General features: G+C 50.6%; 1 protein-coding gene across 1 annotated transcript; it reads left to right on the top strand.

Moving 5' to 3' along the window:
* Window positions 1-1,792: 1,792 nt before the first annotated feature.
* GPX7 (glutathione peroxidase 7) lies at window positions 1,793-11,878 on the top strand. The gene is made up of 3 exons (XM_040978673.1): window positions 1,793-1,958; window positions 6,839-7,100; window positions 11,299-11,878. The coding sequence occupies exons 1-3, from the start codon at window positions 1,824-1,826 to the stop codon at window positions 11,460-11,462; spliced, it is 561 nt and encodes a 186-aa protein (XP_040834607.1). The 5' UTR covers window positions 1,793-1,823; the 3' UTR covers window positions 11,463-11,878.
* The last annotated feature ends 10,155 nt before the right edge of the window (window positions 11,879-22,033 follow it).

The raw sequence follows: 22,033 nt of genomic DNA, 5'->3' as shown, positions 1-22,033 counted from the left end.
AGCTCCCTGCTTGTGGCCTGGGAAAGCAGTGGAGGACAGCACAAAGCTTTGGGACCTTGCACCCGCTTGGGAAACCTGGAAAGAAGTTCCTGGCTCCTGGCTTCAGATCGGTATAGCACCAGCTGTTGTGGTCACTTGGGGAGTGAATCATTGGACGGAAGATCTTCCTCTCTGTCTCTCCTCCTCTCTGTATATCTGACTTTGTAATAAAAATAAATAAATCTTTTTTTAAAAAGTGGATTGGAAGGGCTAAAGTTCTTGCCTTGCATGCACCAGGATCCTATATGGGCTCTGGTATGTGTCCTGATGGCCCCACTTCCCATCCAGCTCCGTTTATGGCCTGGGAAGGCAGTGGAGGACGACCCAAGGCCTTGGAGCCCTTTACTCATGTGGGAGATCCAGCAGAAGCTCCTGGCTTCTGGCTTCAAATTGGCTCAGCTCCAGCCATTGCAGCTGCCTGGGGAGCAAGTCAGCAGGCGGAAGATCTTCCTGTCTCTCTCTCCTCCTCTCTCTATATATGTGACTTTTCAATAAAATTGAATAAATCTTTTTTTTTTTTTAAGAGGATTGGAAGCAGTACAGTCAGCCGACAAAAGGGCACTCCCATGGTGGATGTTGGCTCTGATTATGAATGATTGAATGTCTGTCTCTCCCTACAGAGGGACCATGCCTGTCTCCTTCATCACCTAGAGCAGAACCTGGCATACAACAGGTGCTCAAGGAGTGCTTGGTCTTTACATCACATAAATCTCCAGCTTACTCAGTGTCTCTAACACTAGCCTGGGACTTCCTCGAGGAACTGGCCAGAGGCTCAGCCTGGCCCTTTGTGGGCTTCCGAAAAGGTGTTTCCTGAGCATGGGAGACCTGTGATGTGCTGCCCAAATGCCCCATCCCTGAGGACTTGGGACCAGCACCAAGCCTTTAGCTGTCAGCCCCTACAGGAATAGGGCCCTCTTGCCACCTGTCACACGCTTGCCTGGACAGTTCTACATCACAAGGATTGATGAAGGCAGTGGCATCAAGGTCTGCCCATTTTAACTCCTGGTGGTTGTGGGCAGGGAGTGGCTCAGAGGGGCCATTCCAGTGCCAGGATCCACATATGGGGTCAGCTAGGACAGTCGTTGGGGCTGCATGGAGCTCTCTGTTCCTCCCTCTGTCACTCCTGCCCACTCCCACTACAGATGTGGATGCCAAGGGTGCCCCCTCCTTAATGTCCAGCTCTACAACCTTTGTCTTCCCAGGAACTCAACACGCCACAGACCCTGGCCGCTTCTCCAAGCAATCCCCTCAACCAACATTCATTCATTTCTCTAAATGTGTAGGTATCATTTTGCCGTTCCTGTTTTACATTCCTTAATCAATGGATTGGAGGTGAGGGTGAGGTGTGGAGGACCTGGAGGCTGGCTCCACTATCCAGAGACACAAACTGCCCCCCTCCCCTGAGCGGTGGCATCCCTAGCTTCCAGGTCCACTGCTCTAATTAGAAGCTCTTGTCTGCGACCACATTTCCGCCTCCCTTTCTGCCCCAAAAGTTGCCGCCTCCTAGGACACGTCGGAGCCCCACCAAAGAAAATTCTAGTTCTGGTGGTCAGAACCTCCGGGGCAAGCTCTGGAAGGATTGGCGCCCCAGGGGACGGATTCCAGGGATTCTGTATGACAGACGGGGAAACTGAGGTCTAGTCAGAAGCTCCACCGCCAGCAAAGAAAAACGAGAAGGGGGCGCGTCCTGTCTCGCGGGCCGCCTCCTCCCACCTCCCCCCTCCACGCCGGTTCCCCACGCCCGGTCTTTGGGCCTTGCAACGCCGCCCCCTCGGAAGCGAGTCATGGTGGCGGCAGTGGCGGTGGCGTGGCTGCTGCTGTGGGCCGCGGCCTGCGCGCAGCGAGAGCAGGACTTCTACGACTTCAAAGTGGTCAACATTCGGGGCAAGCTGGTGTCACTGGAGAAGTACCGCGGCACAGTGAGTGCGGGTGCGCCTGGGGTTGGAGCGCCACCCGACAGGGCCTGCAGGGGTTGGGGGACGCCTGCAGTCTGGGGCGCGGCTCCAAGGGCGCAGCCGGCCCGGCTTCCCAGCGCGCTCCACCGGACTGCCTGCTCCTGGCGCCAGCCGGCTGTGTCCCTCCCGCGACTACGTGGCAAGGCCCTGGCTCGCAGTGAAACCTGAGACCCCCTCACTGCCGGCGCCCCCTGGGCTGCAGCGCCTGCCCTTAGCAGCCAGGCAGGCCTAGCCTCTGCATGGCCCCTGCGCCTGGCCTGGGGTCCCCAGGTTCCAAGTTCAGAACGAGGGCGTTGCTGCTGTAGAGCCCATCGGAAAACCCTGCACGGAGCCGTAGGCGTTACCATTTGTGGGTGCCGCGGGATCCTCACACAGAGAGTCCTGGAGACAGGGGGAGGTGTTTGCACAAGGCCAGAGTACTAGACAGCCACGAGCCTGGAAGGGACCCCCACTCCCCACTTCCTCTGGGGTCTGTTATTAGGCCAGCAGCCCTTTGGGCGGACTGGCGGGCTGGCCCTCCTTTACCAGGAAGGGCTCGCTGTGAGAGGGGTTTGCAGGGCTAACAGGCAACTGGCCTGGTCAAGGCTCAGCAGCAGACACCCCGGCAGGCAGGGGCGGGGAGAGGGGAGGAGGTTAAAGCCCCAGGCTCAGAGTGTGGGCAGTTGAGGCTGGAGGGATGTGGAGGATGGCTGTCTGTGGGTCATAAAGACTTCTCCTAGGCTGCCTCTCTGAATGGCTCTGGGGTCCCCCGTGTGACAAGGGCGCTGGCAGTTGAGCCTAAATGGACGAGGGCTGGGGTGTGCCCAGCATGGGATGGAGCACAGGAAAATGATGTCAGCCTTTTTTTTGTCCTAGGAGCAGGGCCATCCCCAGGGAGCAAGTGTTCTGGAAAGCTTGAAATTTTCATATTCTGCTGGAGTCATTCCCTACAGTCCTCCCCTCCCCGCGCCCCCCCCCCAACCTGTATGGTTCCACTTGAGACAATTGTGTGGAAGTTCTTGGGCCACTGAAGACTACACCAGGGCCCAAGGCAAAGGGCCAAGGCCAGGGGAGGGGTTTGCCCCCTCAGACATCAATGTACTACTTTCATGGAACTTATCTGTGGAAGAGAGAGACCGCACATAGGGAGACAGGAACAAGGTCATTTTCAGCTGTAATAAGCACTAAGACAGAAACTGCAAGGTCACACAGCTGCTAACAGGTGCAGATGGAGTCCTGCTACAGAGACCCTGGCCTTAGCAGCTGCTTGACTGCTTGCTGGCTCAGTCACCTGCAATCCTGTTCTGGCTCCTCTGACAGGCCTGGCACTGGGTCTGCCTCTTGGTGACACCCACGAGCAAGAGTGACACTGTCCTCAGCCTAATTGGGGCTTGGACCAGTGTGAGTCCAGATGCATGGGTGACCACTTAGGAAGGTGCTTGTGTACTGTACGGGGTTTCCTAGTGTGAGAATGGCTTATTTGCACACTTGCTTTGCATGTTTCAGAATCTGTCTGCTTGTGTAAGTATCATGCATGAGGTAAATCAATTATTGTTTGTATCTTTCTGTGTTTTGTTTCTAAAAATCAAGCGGTTGGTTTTGGAGCTGGAACCAGAAATAAGATTTCTCCCACTCAACACAGCAGATAGACATACAAGATGTGGGTTAATAAAGATAAGCAAGGGAGTTGGTGCAATGGTGCAGCAGGCTAATCCTCAGCCCGCAGTTCCAGAATTCCATAGGGGTACTGGTTCCCAGCTGCTCCACTTCTGAGCTGACTCTCTGCTTTTGGCTTGGAAAAGCAATGGAGGGATGGCTCAAGTGCTTGGGCCCCTGCACCCATGTGGAAAACCCAGAGAAAGCTCCTGGCTCCTTGCTCTGGAGTGAATCAGCAGATGGAAGGTCTGTCTCCTCTCTCTTTCTGTAATTCCAACTTTCAAGTTAAATAAATATTGAAAACAAAAAGATAAGCAAGCTGCAATGTTCTTATTGCCTCAGGATCTAGCAAGAGAAGAAAGAGGAAGACCCCTGGGCCCAGCACAATGGCTCAATGGGCTAATCCTCCCCTCTGCGAGCACCAGGATCCCACATGGGCACCGGTTCATGACCAGGCTGCTCCACTTCCCATCCAGCTCCCTGCTTGTGGCCTGGGAAAGCAGAGGTCAGCCCAAAGCCTTGGGACCCTGCACCTGCATGGGAGACCTGGAATAAGCTCCTTACTTCAGCTAAGCTCCAGCCATTGTGTCCCACTTGGGGAGTGAATCAGGAGATGGAAGATCACTTTTCTCTCTCCGTAAATCTGATCTTTCTGATAAAATAAAATAAAGAAATAACTTGCTAAGCCTCCACCCCCACAGCACCAGCATCCCAAACGGGTACTAGACTGTGGTCCCTGCATCCAAGGAGACCTAGAAGAAGCTCCTGGCTCCTGCTTTGGATCAGCTCAGCTCCAGCCATTGGGGCCACTTGAGGAGCAAACAAAGGACAGAAGCTCTTTTTCTCTTTCCTACTCTGTAAATCTGACTTTGCAATAAAAATAAATAAATCTTAAAAAAAAAAAGTGAATAAGAAGGAAGACCCCTGACTGAGGCAGAGCATACAGAGTCCCAGTTTTTACCATCCCAAACAGAATAGGGCAGAGGCTGGCCTCCTGTGGGGGGAACGTTGTTCTAAAGTCTGCGCCCCTGGGACTGGGTCCTTTCTCATCTGGCGGAAGCAGCAGGCTGGAGTTCCAGCTCAGTCTTAGCTGGGGGTGACTGTGCCTACGCCCCAGGGAACATTTAGGGATGTCAGGAGACATTTTGGTTATCAAAAGACTAAACAGCTAGTGGGTAGAGGCCAAAGGTGCTGCCAAATATCCTCCAGTGACCAGAAAAGGCTCCACAACAAAGAACTGTCCAGCCTGCAGTGTGAGGAGTGCTCAAGTGGAGAAACCTTTCTTACCTGGCCCAGTCTGGAGCTCCACTCACCCTGGGACCCTCTTCATGGGTCAGCTGCTGGAATCCCAAATAGAGGCCAGGGAGACAGGCTGTGGTGGCCAGGCATGGGGTCAGGTTTTATCTATATTTATTTATTCACTTAAGATTTATTTTTTCTTTATTGGAGAGGCAGATATACAGAGAGGAGGAGAGAGAGGAAGATCTTCCATCTGATGATTCACTCCCCAAGTGGCCTCAACAGCCAGAGCTGAGCTGGATTCCAAGCCAGGAGCCAGGAGCCAGGAGCCAGGAGCCTCCTCTGGGTCTCCTACATGGGTGCAGGGTCCCAAAGCTTTGGGCTGCCCTTTACTGCTTTCCCAGGCCACAAACAGGGAGCTGGATAGGAATTGGAGCTGCCGGGACACAAACTGGCACCCATATGGGAGGGATCCTAGTGCATGCAAGGTGAGGACTTAAGCCACTAAGCTACTGTGCCAGGCTCCTAGCGTCAGGTTTTAATCCTTTAGCAATATAGAATCAGAAGCTTATAATACAGCAGCAGCAACAAATGTGTAATTGTTGTATTATAATCCAGTAGTTCTATCAACCTACTTTATATTTATTGCCTTAAAGATTTTTCTAATGTAGGTTTGAGTCTAGTGACCAAAGAATATAACGTTTGCTGAAGAGGAAGGGACAAAAAGGGATTAGAGTCCTGGGATTCTCAGCAAGACAACCTGTGTCTGTGTCCCCAGCAGGTGTTTGTGTGCACACTCAAGCATCGAGCGGGTGCCTACTGAGAGTTTCCCATAAGTGCCCCAGGCCCAGAGAAGAAACAGAAACAGCTCCTGGCCTTAGTTGGTTCACATTCTAGAAGGACACGTGTACAGGCAACTACAGTGTAGAACGATACATGTGAACTGAGCTGAAAGCAAGCCCAGCTCTGGCCCTCTGCTCCCCCACAGGAGCTTCTCTGTGCTTGCCAGTATGCGTGCCTCTCACTGTGAACATGTCATGTTTGTGTGTGAGTGTGTGTGTGTCTGCATGCAACCATGTGTGATATGTATTTGCTAGTGTATGTTTATGGACATGCTTTCCCATTTACAAACACTGAGTCCTTAGCCTTCCAAGTATTTGTGTACATGGTACACATCTGGAAGCCCCTACATGGTGGATTTCACATGTTCCTGTGTTTGTGTGTCTGTGGGATCACTGCATACACAGCCACATAGGCCACCTGGGTTTTTTGTATTTGAAAGTCAGCATTCTCTACCTGTAGCACTGGCATCCCATATGGGTGCCAATTTATGTCCTGGCTGCTCCACTTCCCATTCAGCTACCTGTTAATGACCTGGGAAAGCAGCAGAGGATGGCCTAAGTCCGTAGGCTCCTGCACCCACATGGGAGACCTGGAAAAAGCTTCTGGCTCTCCGCTTTGGACTAGCTCATTCAGGCTGTTGTGGTCATTTGAAAGTAAACCAATGGATGGAAAAATCTCTGTGTCTCTCCTTCTCTCTCTGTAACTGTGCCTTTCAAACAGAAATAATCTTTAGGAGAGAGAGAATTGATGGTCAGAGGACTCACATATGAAGATTCTTGCAAAACTTTGTTAAGAATGCCCAGGGCTGGGCCAGGCCAAAGCCAGGAACATGGAACTCTATCCAGGCCTCCTGCAGGAGTGGCAGGGGCCTTGTCGCTTGGACCATCTTCTGTTGCTTTCTCAGATGCGTTAGTAGGAAGCTGCATCAGAAATGGAGTGGCCCAAACTCCACCTGGTGTTCCCACATGGGATGCTGGCCTCGCAGGCAGCAGTTGTTACCTGCTGTCACAACACTGACCCCTGGAGTGCCTCTGAATGCAAGCCCGTCAAGGCACGGACAGGTGTATGCCTCGCCACTGTGCTATGCATGTGTTTGAGCTGTATTTTGGTGTTTATTTATTGATCAGGTGTCTCTGGTGGTGAACGTGGCTAGCCAGTGTGGCTTCACAGACCAGAACTACCGAGACCTGCAGCAGCTGCAGAGGGACCTGGGTCCCCGCCACTTCAACGTGCTTGCCTTCCCCTGCAACCAGTTTGGCCAGCAGGAGCCCGACAGCAACAAAGAGATCGAGAGCTTTGTCCGCAGCACCTACAGCGTCTCTTTCCCCATGTTCAGTAAGGTAGCTGTCACAGGCACTGGTGCCCACCCTGCCTTCAAGTACCTGATAGGTGAGTCCTGGTCTCTGCCTCCCCTCGCCCTCCCCCAACTGGCTGAGGCTGTAGCTCCTGGGCAACAGAGGCCACTGGTTGGTTGGATGACTCGGGGCCTCTTCCCTTTGGTAAAACGCTTGGTGGCACATATACTAAAATTGGAACGGTAACCTTCTCAGGTGAGTTGATGCTTTGACTCAGCACTGAGTTTTGAGATTGGGAGCAGACACGAGCCGAGGAGGACTCCTCCCTAATAATGCTGGGTGCCTGATGCCTCCTAATTCTCCCTCCCAATCACTCCTCTCAGCTTTTCCACCATTCTTTGTTCCCAAAGACAGGGTGGGCTCCTTGAAAGGGACCAGGCCCCTCCCACATTAGCCAGTGTAAATCAGGTGAAAACAGTGTAAAACAGATGAGTTTATGTTTAAAAACCAAGGCGCAGACAGGGGGCACCCTATGAGTAGGGAAGGCTCATTGAAATGGGTGACAGGTGGTTCCTGTCCTAAGTCAGGCAGGGGCCTGTAGGCCATGGGAAGGAAACCCATGGAGTTAAAATACCAAACCTAAAACTTTCCAGTCCCAGCTGGTCCAGCCAGAAGGGACTGCTGAGCTGTGTCCCTGCAAACCACCTGCTTTCTTAGTATTTCAGGGATAGTTCTCTTCTCTAGCCCCAAACATGCCTAAGCCACAGAGTGGGGTCCCCAGACAAGCGTGTCCTTCAGACCCCGTGTTCTCCCTCAGACCTTCCTCATTCTTTGCGTTCTCAGCACTTCTGGATGCCCTTGGGTCATTCCCCACCTCCCACCCCACCACAGGCTTTCAGGGAGGGGAAATGAGCAGCACTGTGCTATAGCAAACAGAAGGTCCCTCCTTCAGGCAGATTTGTGCTTCCATTTTTATTATTTGATACAAGAATGGCTACAACAGTTCATTTTTTCTTTTCCATTAGCCTGGAATATCTTTTTCCATCCTCTCACTTTCAGTTTCCTCTGATCTTTGTTGGTGAGATGTGTCTCCTGTAGGCAAGGGTTTTGTATTTGATCGAGTCCTCTAATCCATGACACTTGATTGATGAGCCTGAGCCATTTACATTTGGGTTAATATGGATATGTGGTAATTTGGTCCTATCATTTTAGCAATGGATTGGTTGTTCCTTGTTTGATTTAGTCTTTTGTTTTATTGGTCATTCTATGTTTACCATTGGCTTTGGTGGGTGCTATTCCTTTTCTCTGCAAAGAGAACATCTTTAAGTATCGACTATAGGGTAGATCTGGAAAAGGTGTATACCTGGAATTTTTCTTTACTGTGGAAGAATTTTATTTCATTTTCAAAGACAAAGGAGAGATTTGCTGGGTACGTTATTCTGGGTTGACAATTTTTTTATTTTTACTTATTTATTTTTTAAAGATTTATTTATTTATTGGAAAGTCAGATATACATAGAGGAAGATCTTCCATCTGATGATTCACTCCCCAAGTGACCGCAATGGCCAATGCTATGCTGGTCCGAAGCCAGGAGCAGGAACTTCTTCTGGGTATCCCACACGGGTGCAGGTCCCTAAAGCTTTGGGCCGTCCTCCACTGCTTTCCCAGGCCACAAGCAAGGAGCTGGATGGGAAGTGGAGCTGCTGGGATTAGAGCCAGCGCCCATATGGGATCACAGTGCGTTCAAGGCGAGGACTTAAGCCACTACTAGGCCATGCCACCGGGCCCAATTTTTTCTTTTTAGAATCTGGAATATGTCACTCCATTCTCTTTTGGCCTGTAAAGTTTCCACTAAGATGTCAGCTGTGAGTCTGATTGGCATTCCTCTATATGTCAATTGATTATTTTCATGTGCATATTTAAGGATCTTTTCCCTGTGTTCAACTAAAGAGAGCTTGATTATCATGTGTCATGGCAAAGACTGTTTTTGGTCAACACTGTTAGGAGTTTTGTGTTTTGTTTCCCAATTCTTTCTCCCAATTAGGGAAGATTTTATTTATTATTCCACTGAATATATTTTTAATCCCAGCTTCTCTTTCTGTGCTTTGTGGAACTCTCATAACTCTTATAATCATCCTTATAATAGTGCCCCTTAATTCTTGAATACTTTTCTTAGCTTGACTCAGTTTCTCTTCCAGCCTTTTGGTTTTCACCCCATTGTTGAAGAAAGTGTCCTCCAATTCTGAGATTCTTTCTTCTGCCTTGCTCATTCTATTATTGAGGCTTTCCACTGAGTTTTTAATTTGCTTCCTCCATTTCTAATAATTCTCCTTGATTTTTTTCAGTGTTATTTCCTGTGTGACATATTCCTTAAATTCCTTGAATTCCTGTACATCCTTCTCATTTTTAAGAAGCTTTATAACAAATTTTCTAAATTCTTTATCCCGCATGACTTGATGTCTTCCTCAGTTAACTTAGAGGTTAACAACAGCTTTTGTTCCTTTCCAACAGAAGCATCAGTAATATTCATTGTCTCCGTCTCTTCTTTTGCTCTTTGTCATTGCTATTCCCATGAGCAGATTCCTCTCCTTAGACCCAGGTTTTAAGCTGTGTTGCCCCCTGGTACAGGTTAATTTTATAGATTGCATTCAGTACCTGGTTCTTCATTTGCAGTCACTTGTGCTACTCCCTCCAGTGAGTTTCAATCCAGGGCTCTATGGTCTCTGCAGCCCCAGCTCCTGGCTCACCACTTTCTACCCCCTCTGACTCGATCCTGTGCTGTGGCCACACCGCTGCCTGCATAGCCTTTTCCCACTCCCAGCTTGAGCAGTGCCCAGGATTAGGGAGAAGCAAGCTGTCTTAAATCACTGGGTTGTCAGCAGTGCTGGTCTTGCTGGAACCTGCAGGTTGTTCGGTCTTAAGGCCACTCAGACCTGTTTTGGATGGAACCCATACGATGCCAAGTTGGTACTATTTTTCTTGTTAGAATGTGTTGCAATGTGCTGAGCCAGAAGTGAGTTTTCTCCTAGTTCTGCACCTGTACAGCTCGCTGTTGTTCCTTAAGCCCGACAGCCCTTTCCTTAGTACACAAAATGGTGCCCTATGTGGCACCAGTGGGGGTCTGAGCCATGAAATCCACCCTGTTCCTGTACTCGCCTGCTTGGAGTTTATCATCTGCTTCTGCTTGTGCTCACATCAAGCAAGCCAAGTGGACGAGCAGTTCAATGTCTGAGTTCACCTCCTGAGTTCCCAATGAACTCCCCTTCCTACCTGGCTGCCAGTAGAACACCAAGCGCTGACAGCCACTGGGGTATCTGGTCACTGCAATACTGCTCTGCTGTCTCTGCTTCACTGTGTCCATGGGTGTCCAGGTGACCTTGTGCCATCAGCCTGTCTTTTCCTATTTCCTGGGATCGTGGCCTTTCTGCTTCACCCTGGCTAATGATTCTCCATCTATTTAAACGTGTCCTTCCATCATCTTGTTCTTGCTGTGCTTCCTTCTGTGAACCCATTTAATGCCGGCCTTTTCTTTTTTGAGTTTTTACTAGTGCTTTCCCATAGTTCTAGAAATACAGTTTGACTTTGAAGCACCCAGGGAGCTCTTAAAAATGCGTAAGATCCGGGACCAGCATTTTGATGCAGTAGGTTCAGCACCTGCTTGCTACAAAAGCAGTTCATACTGGAGTACCAGTTTGTGTCCTAGCTGCTCTGCTTCTGATCTAGCTCCCTGGGGGAAGGCAGTAGAGGATCCTTGCACCCATGGGAGACACCAGAATGAAGTTCTTGGCTCCTAGCTGTGGCCTGGCCCAGCCCTGGCTGTTGGGGGCATTTGAGGAGTGAACCAGCCAAAGGAAGACTTCTCTCTGGTACTCTGTATACGCTTGAGAGCTACTGAAGTAAGGCCTATGAATCTGTTTATTTTAAGCACCTCCCTTCTTCCCAATGACTCTGACACAATCAGTCCATGGATGAACATTTGGAAGTCATTAGAATTTAATTGTAGAATAGGGTATATACTGTTCAATAATTAAAAATCATCAATAAAAGAAGATTTGATCCTGCTTTACCAAGCACTTTGTGGAATACTAACACAGTCACTCTTAACCTTGACTTGTCATAGGAGTCTCCCAGAAAGCTTTTGGGAGACACTGAAAAGACGGGTGCCTGAGTCTAAAACTTAGTGACTCTGACTCTTGTGGTCTGTGCAGCGGCCTGGCAGGAGGATTATTCCATCAAGAGTGAATTTCCAGGAGCAGGTGCATACTTTATCCTCCTTCTTCCTTTCTCTCCAGAGATTTCTGGGAAGGAGCCCACCTGGAACTTCTGGAAGTACCTGGTGGCCCCAGATGGAAAGGTAATCGGGGCCTGGGACCCCACTGTGTCCGTGGAGGAGATCCGGCCCCACATCACAGCGCTGGTGAGGAAGCTCATCCTACGGAACCGGGAAGACCTCTAGCCATGAGCCCTCTTCTCCCAGCCACCTGTGCCGCCATGACCAAAGCAAACCAAAGGTGCTTCAAGGGAGACACCCACTGGGTCTCCTTCATTCCCTCTTACTCCACCCAACCCAGTACTCTTGGAAGGCAAAAATGCTGGTGATTTGAAGATTTGAATCTTAGAGCAACCACTAGGAGTGCTGGCCAGTGAGAGCCCTGGACCAGTGAGTCACTGGCCAGTAAGAACCTCTAACCAATGAGAATCTGTGGCCATCAGAAGTATATGAAGCAATAACCTTCCACTCAGTGAGACCTGTAAAATGGGCCAATGCCTACCTCACAGGGCTGTTGTGGGGACTAGGATAAAATACCTATGGAAGTGTCGGGCTGTGCTAACTAAATAAGAGAAATTCAATAAAGATTTTTTGCATATAAACCAAAACAACTTGTGATCAATAAAAACTTGCACCCAACATACATTTCCAATGGGTATCTAAAACAAAAATTTGTTGTCTTCCTCTCTATTATTTTTTTAATTATAAAAAAAAAAGTTGAGAAGAGAGGCTCCCATCCTAGTGACAGGAGGGGGTTCTGAGATAGAAAGGACCCTTACCCCCTGCTATAGTGGCAGGAGGAAAAGTGGAAAAAAGTGGGGAATGCACCTTTTAAAGGTTTACTTCAAAGGGGCTCCCCAAGACAAAAGGAAATTCCTGGTCCCCCTGGTATTTGGCTTTGGGGCAAAGGACCAGACAGGTGTCAGACACTGGACATTTCTGGCCTTGGGAATAGGAGTACTACACTTCCTCCAGTCCTCTTTTCAAGAAGACAACGATGGAGCTCCAGTTCCTGGCTCCAACGCGGCCTAGCCCTGACCACTGTGGCCATTGGAGAGTAAAACAGCAGATGGAAGATATGTCTGCCTCGCTCTCATACACTGCCTCCCCCTTTGAGGAGGAGCGCTCTGTAACGCTGTCTTTCAAAGAAATAAGTAAATCTTAAAAAAAAAAAAAAACACCTCAAAGGATATGGATAAGTCATAAAATATGCAAATAAAATGGACATGTTTTCATGTCCAGCCTCATTAGATTGGAAACATTTTTAAAAGGTTTATTTATGTATTGGAAAGGCAGATTTACAGAAAGGAGAGCTACACACAGAGAGATCTATCTGCTGGTTCACTCACCAAATGGCCACAACAGCCGGACCTGAACAGATCTGAAGCCAGGAGCCTCTTTCAGCTCTCCCACATGGGTGCAGGGTTCCAAGGCTTTGAGCCATCCTCCACTGCTTTCCCAGGTCACAAGCAGGGAGCTGGATGGGAAATGGAGTGGTCAGGGTACCCATAAGGGATGCAGCTGTTTGCAGGCAGATGATTAGCCAATTAAGTCTGCCCCACTCCTCCATCACACCTATCTGGCTCTGGCCCCTCCCAGGCCCTCAGAGCCCACGTCAGAGGTTGGGCTACTTGAGCATTTAAGGAGCTGACCGGGGAGAAGGTAAGGAACCAAAGCTGAGAAATGGCCCAGCAGGATTTGAGCCCAGATCCCCCCTGCACACACTCAAAGCTAGGGGAGGTGGAAGCATTGGGGACACAGAAGCACCACATTAACTACTTCCTGCTCTATCCATCGCTGTGAGGAAAGCAGATAGTCCAGGCTGGGAAGGGCTGCACCCAGAGTCCTTAGGGGTCACCTGTCCCTGTGGGAAACCGAGATTCTCCCAGGCTCTGCTTCTCTGCGCCTGAGGGTGGTGAGGAGGGCGGGGAGAACTCTGCCTGGTGGTCCAGAAGAAAATGAAGAAGTCTGGTTTTCCGCTGCCAACTGCAACCCCGCCTCCGTCGGCGCTCCCCGATGCCCCGCACAGCGCTCTGCGTGCCTAGAGGTCCCGCCCCGGCCCGTGCCGTCTTGCCGCCTCTTTGTGCACCAACCCGGGAGCCCACCGGGACGCGCGCGCAGGCTGCTCGGGGCCAGCTCCTCCGTTCCCCGCGGCCCCGTCGGCTCAGCGGGTCGCCCCTCTCCGCCGTCGCGCGCCCCGGCCGGCCGGCTCCAGTCCCTGCCCGCGCTCTCCACCCACCGCGCCTCGGCTCACACGCACCTTGGTGGCATGGCGGGCCCAGCGTCTCGGCCGCCGCAACCACTCCGCGCGTCTCTGTCTCGGACGCCTCTGCCTTGGTGAGAGGCTCGCTCTGTCCGGGGGTCGCGGGGGCGGGGCGCGACGAGCAGGAGGTGGGCCAGGTGGCCGCGGTCTTGGTGCTGCGGCTTCCACGACCACAAGTACTGCTGCTCTGACCCGCACAGCTTCTTCCACTACGAGCACGAGCACGGCTGCAGGTGGTGGCTCAGGTGCTGGCACCGGCCCTAACCCCCACCTTCAATACCGACCCCGGGCTAAGCCTCAGTCAGCCCTCAGCACCCACCCAGCCGTCCCCCGTGGACTTCCTTCTCACTCTCCTCATTCCAGCTCTGGTCCCGCATCCGGACCCCAACCCCTGAGACCCATGCTAGAACCTCATCCTAACTGGACCCCCCAAACCACCATCTGCACCTGCCTGCATCTCTACCAACCCTGATTCTTAGCAATGTCCACAGGCCCACCCAAACTCTACTCCCAGCCAAGTGGTCCTTTCTTAATATCAACACCAGCTTCATCACTGTCCCTGTCCACACCCCAATACTGGCCCCAGCCCCATCCTCCTGCCCGCCTTCCCTTCTCAGCTCTACTCCAACATCCTGATTTCAAAAGTTACCTTAGACCTACACCCAACCTCAGCCTCAAACCTTGCTCCTCGGCTTATGCTCCATCCCTACTCCTAGTGTCAACCCTTCCCTGTTTGCTCATTCCTGCAGCTGCGTGCCAAGCCTGGTGGTAAGTGCTGGTCATGGGTCCCACCCCTGGGGGAAGAAGAGGAGAGGAGCTGCCTCCAAGCCATCATCAGATAGTGGCATGGAGCCGCAGCAGGACCTGGCTCTGGCCATGCTGCCCGGGAGTGCCCTGGGCATGAATCCCCACCCTTGGGAGCTCAGCTAGCCCGCTTGTTGGGGCAGAGTTGGCTAGGCCAACTCTGACAATTTCTGGAATCTCTGCAGATGCCCCTGGGTCTTCAAATGTCACACCTGGAGAATGGGGCCTGATCCTCAGCCTGCTCCGGGAAAACAGAGTAGGCCATCCCAGCAGGCAGCGAGTTCCCTGTCCCTGGGTTTCAAGTGCCCACAGACCTCTCTGAGTCTCCGTCTCTTTATCTGGCAGAGGAGGAGAGTCCGCAGTCATTGCCCTGATGTCCATCTGAGGTCTTCTACCTTGGGGTGGGAACCTTTTTTTGTTTTGTTTTGCCAAGGATCGTTTGAATATTTATAGCATCCTTCATGGACCATATGAAATTACCAATTTTTAGTCTGCTATAGATATATTAGATTAAAAAAAAAGATTTATTTATTAGAAAGGCAGATTTACAGAAAAGGAAAAACAGAACGATCTTCCATTTGCTGGTTCACTCCCCAAGTGGTCACAGTGGTCGGAACTGAGCCAATTTGAAACCAGAAGCTTCTGGGTCTCCTGTGTGGGTGCAGTGTCCCAAGACTTTGGACCATTTTCTGACTGCTTTCCCAGACCTCAAACAGGGAGCTGGATGGGAAGCAGAGCAGCTGGGACACAAACTGGCACCCATGTGGGATCCCAGCGCTTGTAAGGTGTAGATTTAGTTGCTAGGCAATCGCACTGGACCCAGATATATTGGATTTCAAGTCCTGCCTGCTGTTGCCTTGTCAAGGTCAGACCCAGTGATTTCAGGGCTCTTGAATGGTCCGCAGGCCGGGTGTTCTATACTCTGTTAGCAGTGACAGACAGGTTTAAAGCAAATTGCCTAGGACTAGATGCTTTGGGCGTTCCCAGCCTTGGCCTGTATGAGAAGGCTTGAGCGACATTCAGTCATCACCAGTGTGAAGAGACGGCTGTGCTGGCCTGGCTGGTCCTGAGCCTGGGCCTGTTCTGCTCTGCTACCATCTAGATCTAGCCTGAATCCCCTAATAGAACCTGATCTAGTCAGATAATTAAAACAAACAAACAAACAAACAAACACTTCTGATCCTGTGTTGTCTTCCAGACACTGTGCTGTCCTTCAGGGACACAGAGATGAATAGTAACTCCATCTCCAGCCAGAGGTCCCCTTTCCTCTGCCATCACTCCCTTCGTTCCACATCTTTTGTGGTCCCTTCTGTTGCCTTGGAAACCTCCATGCGGAATGTTTCAGCTGGAGGGCTGAGGGGCGGGGTACTGGGGAGGGTGATGTCTGCGGTCACATCGTGTCAGTGTGACCCCAAAGGCAAGCTGAGGGTTCTGACATGTAGGGCAGTGCCTCCTGGGGTCAGTCCTAACACAACTCATGAACATTACAGACAGCATCCACAGCCTGTCCTAGACCCAGAAGAGGGCACCTGCCAATGTCAGGATGTCCAGGTCATTGGAGTGCTCTCACCCTGGCACTGGGCCTTCTGGCTTAATTCTGGCAGAGCCCCTGCCAGCGGGGAAGGCAGACCTTGCTTTGCTTCCAGTTCCAGTTGGCGCTGTTCTTGGAAGGCTGTCTCCAGGTGGGTACCGTTTCCTTGGTGAGAGAATGCTGAAGGAGAGCCGCCTTCTGTAAGGCCTATCTTGGGCAGAGAGGACGCCCTGTAGAAAAGCAGCTGGCACCTTCACATAGCCTGGTCCACGGGCTCTGTACTCTCCAGCATGAGTTCTGGTTTTCACCAAGGTGTGAACCGGCAGCAGCAGCCTTGCTGGAGGGCACAGTTGCTGGTCAGGGCTGTACATACTATCTTATGGCAGCCTGATGGTTGCCTGGTAAGACAGGAAGAAAAAGACATTTTTGTTTGTTTGTTTAGCATATGAATGGCCGGTATGTATGGCTGGGATTGGAATTGGGAGTTCCCAGAGTCCAAAACCTTTGTTCAATAGGATGGCCCTCCGGTTCCTTCCTAGGGGAGCCCCAATGGGCTGTTTTGGTCTTTCAGAGTCAGACGGTGCAATCTGTGAAGGCTAGAGGTGCACCCCTGTCCAGCTTCCCTCCCAGGGCAGGAATCCCTAACATCATTCAAAGGGGTGCTCACCCGCATGGGTGAGATGCACACACAGAGTCCTGTCAGAGGTTACTGGTGCCTCTGCTAACTCTGGTCATGTGTGGTTCGTTTCATACCAGGTCCATTGCTGTTTATAGGGACAGTGATTTCAGAAAGTGCCAGTGGAAGGCAGGGAAGTGAGATGACAAAGGGAGGAAGCCCACAGTAGGTGTTAGGCACAGCAATACGCATTAAAGCTCACCCAAGCCTCCACTCTGCCAGCCGGGAGAGGCCGGGCACCTGCAAGTTAGTCTCTCTGAGAACCAGTTTCTGTGCACCATTGACTGAGGGCCAGCAGGGAAGAAGGGAGACATGAATTATCCCACCCTTTTGATCTGCCCAGAGTCTGATCTGGGCTGATGCAAGTCGTTGGGCAAAGAGCTATGAATGCTGGTCAAAAAGCTCTAGCTAGACTATTCCACCATAGTCAGACCCAAGGAACAGAGACAGGACCTCCACAGCCTGCCCTCCACCCAGGAAAAACCAGGCAGCAGTCTGGTATGTCTCTACTCTGCCCTTCTATGTGTAGTCAGATCTATACCTTCACTGAGGTAAGAGAGGGTGATGCTATAGATTTAGTCCTACTCTTTTCACTTAGCATTCTCTCTCGAGAATTTACCCATGAGGCCTAGCATGGTGGCCTAGTGGCCAAAGCTCTAGCCTTGCATGTGCCAGAATTCCACATGGGCGCTGGTTTGTATCCCGGCTGCTCTACTTCCCATCCAGCTACCTGCTTGTGGCCTATGAAGGCAGTAGAGGATGGTCCAAAGCCTTGGGACCTGCACCCACAAGGTAGACCTACAAGAAGCTCCTGGCTCCTGGCTTCAGATTGACTCAGCTCTGGCTATTGCGGCTGCTTGGAGAGTGAATTAGCAGATGGAAGATCTTTCTGTCTCTTCTCTCTGTAAATTTGACTTTCCAAGAAAAAGAAATAAATCTTTAAAAAAAAAAAAGAATTTACCCATGATCCTAACTAGCATTTGAAATAGTGAATCACTCTATACTATTCCACAGTAAGAGGTGTCCAAAATTTTAGCTATGAGAAGGCAGATTCTTCAAAACTCTCAGGTTCTCAGAGGAATTTAGCTGTCAGCCAGCTGGGAATAAAATTCTGGTAGAAATGCCAAGGGAAGGAGTCTGGAGTTAGAGATGAGGAACTAGGATGGACAGGCAGGCTGGAGAAGTGACAGGAGGGAAAGGACAAAAGCTAGTGCTGACCTGTGCCTTCCTAATGGGCATGGGGGTACCATGGGTAGGGACCTCCACAGACCATGTCAGAATGCTCCAGAAAAACTTCTGACAGTGCCCCAATACATGACTGGTCCTCAGTAATATCAGCTGCACACTGTGTGCCAGACCCTGAACAAGGGGAGGATGCAGCTCAGTAAGAAGCTTGGTAGCATGGTCTGCTCGGCCTGCGGGCCATAGGGATGGTGACTGCTTGTGCTCAGAGCATTTTGTGTTATCTGCCTTGGCAGCTGCAAGGTGCTGTGTGTGGATCCTTCTCACTTTCCAGATGAGGAAGCTGAGGCTCAAAAGATGAGAGAATGGTACCAAGATCGCTCATAGGGAATGAGTTTCTGAGCTGAGTCCCAAAGGTGCTTGATCTGGCCCCAAAGCCAGCTGAGCTGCCTGACCACATGGGCAGTGCTGACAGCCCTGAGTTGTCCTGCCTGGGTAGGTGAGCCTGGCATGGAGACTGAGGGAGAGAAGTATGAGATCAGGACATGTGGGATAAGCCTTCAGGGACTTGGGCAGGCCATCATGGGGAGATGATGGGATGAGAGCCTATGAAGTAGCAAAGTAGCCCCTCAATACCTGAGCCAGGAAGACTTTATTTTTGGAGACCAGATGTGATATAAATGCATATTTGGTCTATGCTTGCAGTGCATTCACCACCAGAGCTCTTCAAAAGCTTGGAGATCAGGGTCCTCAGAGATTTGTGGGTTCTGATAATTGGCCTGTGATCCCTGGCTCCTGACACAGAGCCCCTAAATCACTCCTAATTTCCTGGGTGCTACGAGCATCTTTTGTTCTAAGGAGGCTCAGCTCTGTGGGCTCCAGGAGAGCCTCAGGATGGGGGCTGGTTGCCAGGGGAACAAGCCATGTGATCAGAGGGGTGTGACTTACAGCCCCATCCCCCCAGCTTCGTGGAGAGGAGGGGTACTGAAGGTTATCTGACTGATTGAGGGAATCAGCCATGCCTGCTTGTGCAAAGATTCTGAAAGAGTCCAAGAAAGCAGGATTGCAAGACCTTTATATTCGGGGTGTGTGGGGTCCCTGGGAGGTTGCTGTTGAGGACATGGGAACTCCTTGCTCTCCCCTATACCTGGTCCTAGGCGTCCTAGGTTCTGCACTTTCACCTGTCTCCTCTGTCCTGTCTTTATGAGTAGCTGGTACAAGTGTAGCCCTGAGTTCCATGAACCCCTCTAGCAAAATTAAACCCAAAGAAGTCATGGGCAAGCCGACTTGGGCCTGGGGATGGGGAGTGTATGTAAGAACCTGCTGCTTGCAACTGGCATTTGGAACGGGCCTGGGGGGTCAGTATTGTGGGACTATCTATGGGAACTGACACTGCCTTCAGGCAGGTAGGGCCAGAATTGAGCTAAGTCATAGGGTGCCCAGTGGTACTGGTGAAGAGTTGCTGGGGGCTTGGGAAAGCACCCCCATTCCTGAAGTGTCAGAAGTGTCATATGAGGGGGAAAAACAGAGAGGAAGTGATCAAAGTCAGACATGGGGAAGAGGCAATGAGGGGAAGGGACCAGCAGTGGAGAGCTCTTTGAACATAGAATTGACACTGGCATGGTCAGAAGGGCCTGCGAACTTGCCTAGAAATTACCTTGAGGTTGGAAAGACAATTGCATTTTGACTGAGACCTGATACAGGTCTTGATCTTTGAGAAACAGCACAGTGGAGGGTGAGGGGCTTTTCAGACCATCACCAGGGACCAGCTCAGTGGATTAAGCCATTACCTGCTATGGTGGCATCCCATATGAGTGCCAGTTCAAATTCCAGCTGCTCTACTTCAGATGCAGTTCCCAGCTAATGGCCTGGGAAAGCACAGAAGATGGTTAAAATGCTTGGGCCACCTGCACCCACGTGGGAGACCTGGAAGAAGCTCTAGATTCTTGGCCCCAGCTGTTACAGCCATTTGGAGAATAAAGCAGTAGATGAAAGATCCTCCTCTCTCTTCTTTCTCTATCACTTTACCTTTCGAGTGAACAGCATAAATCTGTGAAAATAATAGTAAGGGCCCCGGCGCGGTAGCATAGTGGCTAAATCCTCGCCTTGCATGTGCTGGGATCCCATACAGTCACTGGTTCTAAATCCTGGTGGGCCTCCTTCCCATTCAGCTCCCTGCTTGTGGCCTGGGAAAGCAGTTGAGGACAGCCCAAACCTTAGGACCTTACATCCATGTGGGAGACCTGGAGGAATCTCCTGGCTCATGGTTTCAGATCAGCTCAGTTACAGCCATTGCAGCCACTTAGGGAGTGAATCAGTGGTCAAAAGATCTTCCTCTCTGTCTTTCATCCTCTTTGTATATCTGACTTTCCAATAAAAAAAAAAATCTTAAAGTAATAATACTAATAAGGAGAAAGAAAGCTATCCCTAGCTCCCTGGGGTAGAGGAAGGTAGGGAGAGGAGAGGGGAACGTGTCCTGGGTCCCAGCCACCCAGTGGTGCTGGGCTGTGCCAGGCCCTGTACGTGCTGAGCACTTGGCATATCACTGATGCGCCTTCCTGTGCTGAGGCCCTGATAGCCTGTGTGAGCTGGGGATACACAGAATAAGGCTGACGCTGGTTCCTCCCACACCTGTGATGCTTCTGTCTCAGGGTGCCCTGACCCCTGGCTCCCTTGCTTTCCTCTCTCCCCAGTGGCGCCCTCATGGGCCTGTCCATGGCAGCCTTTGTCCTCCTGGTCTTCCCTGTCACCGCCTGTGTGCTCCGCTTCCTGTTCATCAGCGCAAAACCCCACCCAAAGTTGGACCCAGCTTAAGCTTGCGGACAGCAGGTGTGAAAGGCGTCACAAGCCTGGCTGTGCTCAGCAGCATGGTCCCTTTACAGGGGGGAGGGTGCGGGTTGAGGAGGGCCGGGTAGCATGCTGGGAGCCTTGCTTGTTGAGAGTTCCCAGAATACTCAGGAGTGGAAGCACATTCCTCCGGGGATTCCCTTGGTAGTTTAGTGTCCTCAGTATCCCATGTGCCACCCAGGGATTAGTAATCTCTGTTGTGGGGTTTGGGAGATTCTTTTAATTCTAGCCTTTAGGGAGTACAAGTGTTTCATATAATTACAAACAAAAGGAAATTAATAAGGAAAACGTGTTTCTCCCTACACTTAGAAACCAGATATAGGTATTGTTTTCTGTTTTGTTATGATAATCTACTAATTTTGGTAACCTGGACCACCTGTTCCTTTTCTGGCATAAACTATTAAAAGCCCCTGAAGGACAAAAAAGGAAAAGTATAGTCTTGATGCATACATTTTTTTTCAACCTGTTGCAATGTACTGTGAAATCTACAAGTCCCTACTGGCGGATTTGTCAGTAAGGTTTGTCAACAGCATTCAGAATAGTTACTGTGATCTCCATCTTGCAGATGAGAACATCAGGGCTCAGAGGGGTCTGGTGACTTGTTCAAATACCTTAAAGCTAATACGCATGGGCTGGCATTTAACTCTGTCTTTGTGTCTGTGTCATTCTCTTTTCTCACTCCACTGGGTCTTGTGGCAGCATAGCATTAACTTTGTTTTATAAGAAATGTGCTCATTTGGATTTGTGTAGGGTAAGTGAAGAAATAGGGGAGGCAGAATAGAAGAGAAAAGGCACCCTGGGATAGCTCAAATTGTGGCCTACACTGTGTAGACAGGACTTAGTGGAATTCCTACAGTAGGCATTGAGGCCAGATGGGATGGGAGGGGAGTGAATTCAAGCTTTGCCAAAGAAAGGTTGGCAAACAGCAGGGGAACAGAAAGGGCAGGATGGGCAGTGGCTAGGTTTCCAAGAAAGCTGAATGCTGCCATTTGTTAGTGACTCATTGTCTTTCTTCCTCTCTTTGTTAAATTTTTAAAAGATTTATTTATTTATTTGAAAGTCAGAGTTACTGAGATTGAAAGAGAATCTTTCATCCTCTGGTTCATTTCCCAAATGGCCACTACAACCTGGGCTAGGTCAGGTGAAAGCCAGGAACCTGGAATCCACTCTGGCTCTTCCAAGCACCTGGACCATTCTCTGCTTTCCCAGGTGCTTTAGCAGGGGGCTGGATCAGAAGTAGAACAGCTAGGACTTGATCCTGTGACCATATGGGATCTTGACATTGAAGGTGGCAGCTTAAGTTCTTTGCCATAATGTGGGCCCAGAAGGCTGATCTTCTAACTTAACAATGGATACGGAACAAACAATAGTTCAAGAACCCTTCTCAGAGCCTCATGACTAAATTATCCTTAGTCTAAGGACACAGGCAGGTGGCTGTTCCAGGAAGGAATCAT

The sequence above is a fragment of the Ochotona curzoniae genome, unplaced genomic scaffold, assembly GCF_017591425.1.
Source record: "Ochotona curzoniae isolate NIBS_2020 unplaced genomic scaffold, NIBS_Ocur_1.0 contig_291, whole genome shotgun sequence".
Taxonomy (NCBI): domain Eukaryota; kingdom Metazoa; phylum Chordata; class Mammalia; order Lagomorpha; family Ochotonidae; genus Ochotona; species Ochotona curzoniae.
This window is presented reverse-complemented; position numbering and strand designations above follow the sequence as displayed.